Here is a 6944-nt window from a genome sequence, read left to right as displayed (position 1 = left end):
ACTTTCCCAACAGTGGACCACACCGCCGCGGAGGACCCGGAGGTGCTTCGGGCGTTTCGCGACGCGGCGCAACTTGCGCTGCTGCCCGGGCCGGGGGCTGTCACTCCCCCTATTCCACCAGCCAGGGGACCGTGGCCCCAAGGAGCCCCGCAACAGAACTGGAGGAGGTGGCTGCCGCGGGGGGCATGTTTCAATTCCTGGGAGAGGGTGCATGGCTACCCCAGGTGCTATACCCCCCTCGGATTTTTTGTCGACAATGCGGGTGGCCAGGGCACACCAAATTTACCTACCCCGAATGCTGGAGGCGGCCCAGCGGGCCGTGGGAGAATAATACCCCGGCCGCTCAAGCCGCCCAGGAGAGGGGCGAGCCGCTACCGCGGCCGGTCCAAGAGCCAGTTCCCCGCGTGAGGGACCTGCCGCCGCGAGCCCGCGCCGCGCTGGGGTCGACAATGACCGACGATCACCTGAGGGCCCACTGGCCAGACATCCAGCCCCTGGTGGTCACTCTCGAAAACCCCGGACGAGGACGCGGAGTTCCGCGAACCAACAGGGCGACCCCGCGAGCCCCCCGCCACACCTAGTTCCATTCCCGCCGATCTGCATTGTTTTTCCTCCTTTTTCGTTTCCTATTTTTTTTTGTTGTTTTTCTGCTGGTGTTTCTCTTTCGTTTTTTTTGTTGTGCTTTTGGGTGGTGTATATAATTATTTATAAGAAATAAATAAGGAAAATTTATATTGTGTTTTTTTTTGGGTTTGGGGGTTAAGCATGCCGTCGATTGGGAGGGAGCACCCTGACACACTGACGTCAGGGGCCCTAGGTTCCGGTCACTCGAGGAGTTCGGTTCGCGGGAATTGGCGCTGGCACTCTGTCACCCCGCGATCCGTCTAGGGGGGGGGGTTGTAACGTGGCATTTTTACTGCGCGTTCCACACGGCTCCCCGAACTCTACACGGACAATAAACTTAGGGAGTCCGCGGAGCAGACCGCAGCTCATTTCGAAAAAGAGCGCCAGGACAACAGTCACGCATCCGAGACTCTAAGAGGGGACCATCGTCGGTCTAGCGAATAAGACTTTTCAGGATTTTTGTTTATTATTTTTTTTTGGGTGGCGAGTAAATGCGGCCTCAGACAGGGGATCGGCAGCAAATTCGAACGACGTTACTGAATGGCAATCGCGACGAAAGGAGGGCCTCACACGAGGCTACGGAGAAAGCGTCAACGGAGAGCTCTGCCGCGAGGGAATTCAAGGCGGACGAGATTCCCGTTGGTGGCCGGCGAGCCGTAGCCCCCTCCCTCCCCTCTCCGTCTTCCAAATGACGACAGGTACCCTCGCGAAGTCGTCACCACGCCACTGCCAAGCTACGGGGTACCAGAGACTGGCTAGCCAATCAACACCCCGCGACAGCGGAATTCAACGATAGCGATACGCTAGACTGTAAGAATTTCGTAACGAGAACCCCAATTGAGCCTATGGGTCAAATAACGGCTTAAGTCGACTTAAGTTTTGGCATAAAAAAGGCAAGTAAAGATTCAACAGTCGATATTTCAATTTTGACAAGGCATTTTACAAGGAACTTTTATTTTTTTACATAGGTGGGGTACCCAAAAATGATATACAAACGTAATAACAATTATTAAATATTGTCCAATACAGTGCTATCACGGAAATTCGGAGTAAGACTTAAGTCGTTTTTTTGTAGAACGACTTTTAATCTGTACAAACACGTTTTTGGATTAAAATAATATGATGACGATAATAGTCAAACCAGTTTCTACTGTAATGGGTGTTTCATGGTCGCGGTGAACACATATAAAAAAAGCTAAACTAGGAATTGACATTTAAAAAACGGCATGTATCAGGTTCAATCAGAGTCCATTTCGTCTGTTTCAGCCGAATCATTGTCGTTGCAGGTACCCCGCAGCACATTTTTATACCATTCCCTATTAACCGGTTTTACAAAAGGCATTAAAGATAGCACGTCATTTTTTTTAGCTGTCTTAATTCCAACAGGAGCCGGGTTTGCTAATGCTAGTTCGGTATCTTTACTTACAAAAGCGTTTAATTTGAACAGGTTGAAATTTTGCGGAGCGCCATTATAGTCCGCGTAAACGGACATGGTGCCTGTTGGCTTGTATGATAACTTCACATACTTTTGGATCGTGAATTTCTTTCCCTTAGCTTTTGGAACCTTTAGAAAAAATGAATCCAAAGTTTTATCCCATTCTTTTAATAAGTGGGCACTCATCTCTGCTTCGAAAGCTTTTGGTTTGTGCCTTACGGTCCTCATTATTTCGAGATACTCGATAGGATTTTCGACGGTCTCTACTTTTTTTAAAACAGTTCCGTAAACACCGAAATTTCTATCGCATTGGCAGTATGAATGACCTCGCACCGGAAAGATGTGATTTATTTCAACTCCCATTTTGACCGACAACCAAGCACAATATCGTACGAGAGTCTTGTTTTTATTTTGCCCCCCACAGGAGTCAGACAAAAGAACTACTTTTTTTAATTCTGGATTTTCAGTCAATTTTTTTACCAGAAAATCGTTCAAAAAACTACACACAGAGTTACCGTTCTTGCCACCATCACATTCTAAGAAGCAAAAAAATTTGCTGTCACCGTCATTAAAACAGTGTGTGTTGAAAACATACAGCCACAATAATCGCTTGTAAAATTGTGCGCTAACGTTCAGTTTTGGAAGCGGAAGATTTTGTGCGTAGTCGAACTCAACAGTTAGAGTATCATCGTTAATATTCTTTGTGCACTGTTGCCGCAAAACCTTGTATTCCGCAACTTTTACTTCATGTAGACGGAACGATTCCTTACACGGATCTGATGAATTTGCCGATAGTTTGATTTTACATTCGGTGCAAAAATCACAGACGTCTGTTTTACGTTGCCTAAACGAGTAATCACTATTTTCCCGAAAATATCTATGGTACGTTGGGTACTTTAGTGAGAGCTGCTTCCCTGTTTTATCAAAGTAATATTCTTGGAATGCGTGAAACATTTTTTTTACGTTTAAGTCTGGATTCTCGAAGTACTTTCTTTCAGTTTTGGAGCTTCCATAATGCGATTTTTTGTTCGGGAAAGTCGACCAATGCTCCTTCACTAAACTCCATACCACGTTCGAAATTTTGGCAGGGTTGGGTTGCTTACCCCTTTTTTCTGTAGCAACTGTCGTACCTGAAACAATCAGTATTTTCATATTTTAATCCAGACCTGACTTGTTTTGTTATAAGACGCCAATAAACGAGTCAAGCATTCGTAAATATTGATTTATTTAGAAAGAAAATAATATAAACATTTACCTGATTTACAAAATCGGAGCACCGTTTTCATTCTGGATTCAGTTATTTGGAGAAGAGACAGAAAAAATCCTTTACAGACAGTTTTATCCTGGCCATCTACTTTGAAAGAATATTTCCAAGACCAAGATCTGTTCTTCCGTTTTGTTACGGTTTTGACGTATTTGATTTCTTCACGTTGTATACAACTGATTAAAAAAGTGTCCTGACTCGGTTTCTCAGCCATTGCCCAGAAAGTCTTGAAAATTTCACGCTGACGTTTATAATCGAAAGAAGACGAACAGTTTTTCTTGCAGCAGTCGGTAGTGTGCCTGAATTTTTTTCGAGGTATTTTATTCCCACTTTGAGAAGCGTAACTTTTACCACTGTTACGCTTAAGCTTCTTTCTATTTTGTTCCCATCTATCTTGTCGAATTTTTCTCTTTTTCCCCGTAACTGTAGCAGTAGGGCTAGTCGATGCTGTTGTAGTTGTTGTAGATTCGTTCATTATTTCGCGCAGAAAATATTGCAGCTTTACACGAAATCTAACAGACAGGCAGATAAACACGTGCGTCTGTTTAGCGGAGGCGCGTGGATTAGCCTACTTCGCTTCGCTGCTACTGCCGGCTAACTCAATGGCGGTGCGCGCACCGCTTGTTATGGTTACTACAGCATTAAAAGTTGACGAAAACATCCAAGATTCACAGGGTTTATAGCGAAGATTATACAGAACACCGAGATCAGCTTCTTTAAAAAAGTGACTTAAGTCGACTTAAGTCGTTATTTGACCCATAGGCTCAATTAGATCAGGGGAATTTTGACTATGGATAGCGCCTATGTTCGGGGCATGTTCGAATTGCGGCTCCGATTTGCAGGACTCGTCACTTGAGTCCTGGCGACATCACGTAGTGGGTGGTCGTGGATCGAGCTTAGTGAGAAAAGAAAAAAAAAATAGAGAGAAATCGCGTGCCATGGCTGCAACGGGAGTCGGGGAATTCCTCGGGTGGCTACGAAGTGGTAAGCGCTTGTAATTCTTTGCGGGCATATTTGGAGCGCGAGTTAGATTGGCACACTGATACACGGTCGGCCCACTTAATCTTGGAGTTAGAGTAGCGCTCGAAATCTGTTTGCCGATCTCCTTGATGATGACCGTAGCCTGAGTTTTCACGATAACGCGTGGATCCCTGTAAAGTCTCGCGTAGAGTCACGGTTTCGAGTGGGGAACAATTTCGGTTCGAAATTGAGTGCAGCCAAATTCCGCTGCACGGGGTCTCGTCGAGTCTGCGTACGTAAAAAGGGTCACCTCTCGGGGGGGGTCGCGTGTTACTGTGCGTAGATGCTCGGTTTAGCGGGAAGGGTTGCGAACTTTGTGTAATTAGTGACTACGACTGGAGCTCGGATGCGTCATAATACGTTACCCACCCGCACGATCAAAAAAGCTTCCTAGAGTTATTAATTCGGTCGCGGGCAGCGCATCGAGTCCAAATCTGGTTTTTAGTTTTTGCGAGTTAGGGTATTATTAAGTTGGCGACTAGCGCCCGTAGGCATAAGAAATTTCATCTCTTTTTCGTTTGATTAATTTATTGCCGATCGCGGACCGCGTCGGCCAGTCGCGGGTGACGCGACGAGCCTCGTTTCCGTTTAGTTTTTTTTTTGCATAATCCGTTAGTATTAAGTTGGCGATTAGCGCCATTCTGTAGAGGACGATCGCGAGCAGAGCGTCGGGTCCTATTTTGCTTTTGGTTTCTTTTTGTGTGTAAATTAGCGGTCACGATTAGTATAGCGACTAGCGCACGTAGGCCGTAGAGGTCTTCGGGATCCCTTCATTTTTTTTATTGAACATTTAGTTTGCTCGTTCCTTTTGTTTTAAGCTAAGCGTTCGCGTTTGGGATCGCGAGGACAAACTTTCGCAATATTGTTATTATTTTTATTTTTTTTTGTATTATCGCTATTTTGAAATATGTTGTTTAATTTTATTGCTGCTTTGTGAAATAACTTGTCGGCGTACGTGTGGCGTATCTCTCTCTACCCAAAAATTACCCCTCCCCTCTCCGCGGTACTGAGCTACCGAGCATATGGTCGCGGTATATCGTATTACCGATTTCGAGGCGTGTTGATCACGCCCGGCGCCCAACAAATTTCGCGGTATTATTTCAGGTTCAGGGGACATCGTGGACGCCGAATTATTGTGCACGTGGTAAGTTCTCGGTCATCTTTTCCGAGTGACCGAGGAGCGGAAAAATCCACGTCACAATATCTATATCTATCATACCCCGGGCCAATGGCGCCCCTAGCGGATAGATATGAAAGAAGACCGTGTGCCTCACTAACGGTGACACCCCCTACCACTCAAAAGTGCCGGACTTACCAGACCTGTATGTAAGACCGTGTCCGCACCTATCATAACGTCGTGACGTAAATGTCGATCAAGCAGAACATAAAAAAGTATTTCAATAGTAATATCGTCAATGTTTACAGTCGACAAAATTTGCAAAGTGCTATTAACGCTTATTTGCCCAATACCAGTCATAGTAACGACATCATTTAATCTCTTTCCACGAATTTTGCAAGAAATTGACTCCTTGATAAGAGAATATTGAGATCCTGAGTCATAGTAAAATGAAAATCGCTCACCGGCTTGTTGTAAAACTCCAGCAGGCGTATTAATTTCACACATGTCAACACGACGCTCTATAATTTTGCCATTACCGTTTTTCAATCCCTCCTTTGTAGCTTTCTCGAGACAGCGCGAAGCATAATGACCCATCTTCTAACATTTGAAACACTTATTGGAATCTCAAGATCGAACTGGAGAATTTTTCTTCCACAATTCCTTTTGAATACCAATTTGTCTCTCCTTTTCATGATTTTCCTTCCTTGACCGACACGTTGATGCTCTGTGGCCCATTTTTCCGCATAGAAAACATTTGATTGCAGGAGATGAAGGCGTAAACTTGTATCGTTTGAACTCGGATCCCTCATTCGTTCATTCAGACTATCTGAAGATCTTCGTTTCAAAAATGACATAGCTTTTAACTCGTTATGGAGTTGATTTCTTGTGACAATATTAGTAGTGAAAGCAAGACGTTGAACACGTGATTCAAAACGTGCAATATGCGCCATTGTTGTTGATAATGCTATCTCTTCAGTGGTCAAGTTTTTCCACTGATTCATCAATGAATTCATCAACGATGCAGCATATGACGTAATACACTCACCTTCTTAAGGTTTACGGGTGGATAAATTTATCAAGAATGCAGCAGAAATTTTCAGACAATCATACCTTGATACGAACAATTCTTTAAATTCAATCCGCGTTGTCCCGGCATATGATACTTGCGACAGCCATGCCGAATCTTGTCCCCCCATGGCACGACTCAGCACAATCATTAAGGATGCACCTTGCAATGGTTGATCAGCCATACAAATATCCGCGGTTGTTATCGATGATCTCGCGTTCACTTTCAGTTTATCAGGATCAAACTCCGGTAGACGCACATTATTATTATTATTCACTGAAGGAGTTTTCATCACTTGCAATAACGCGAGAAAATTACGATTCTGTTGTTCAAGAAGTAATCGCCACTTTTCTTCGCTATCCTCACTTGCTCCTTGTGAGTTAACAGATCCAGATCCCACTTCTGATGTCGGCGT

The 6944-nt window shown here is 44.6% G+C and overlaps 1 protein-coding gene across 1 annotated transcript; it reads right to left on the bottom strand.

The window, feature by feature from the left end:
- Window positions 1-1572: 1572 nt before the first annotated feature.
- Window positions 1573-3970, bottom strand: LOC124219618 (uncharacterized). Its single transcript, XM_046627445.2, has 2 exons — window positions 3315-3970; window positions 1573-3189 (listed from the first exon to the last, which is right to left on the bottom strand). The coding sequence occupies exons 1-2, from the start codon at window positions 3796-3798 to the stop codon at window positions 1862-1864; spliced, it is 1812 nt and encodes a 603-aa protein (XP_046483401.1). The 5' UTR covers window positions 3799-3970; the 3' UTR covers window positions 1573-1861.
- Window positions 3971-6944: the final 2974 nt, after the last annotated feature.

The sequence above is a fragment of the Neodiprion pinetum genome, chromosome 5, assembly GCF_021155775.2.
Source record: "Neodiprion pinetum isolate iyNeoPine1 chromosome 5, iyNeoPine1.2, whole genome shotgun sequence".
Lineage (NCBI taxonomy): Eukaryota > Metazoa > Arthropoda > Insecta > Hymenoptera > Diprionidae > Neodiprion > Neodiprion pinetum.
The sequence above is the reverse complement of the archived record's forward strand: the minus strand, read 5'-3'. Positions and strand labels throughout refer to the sequence as shown.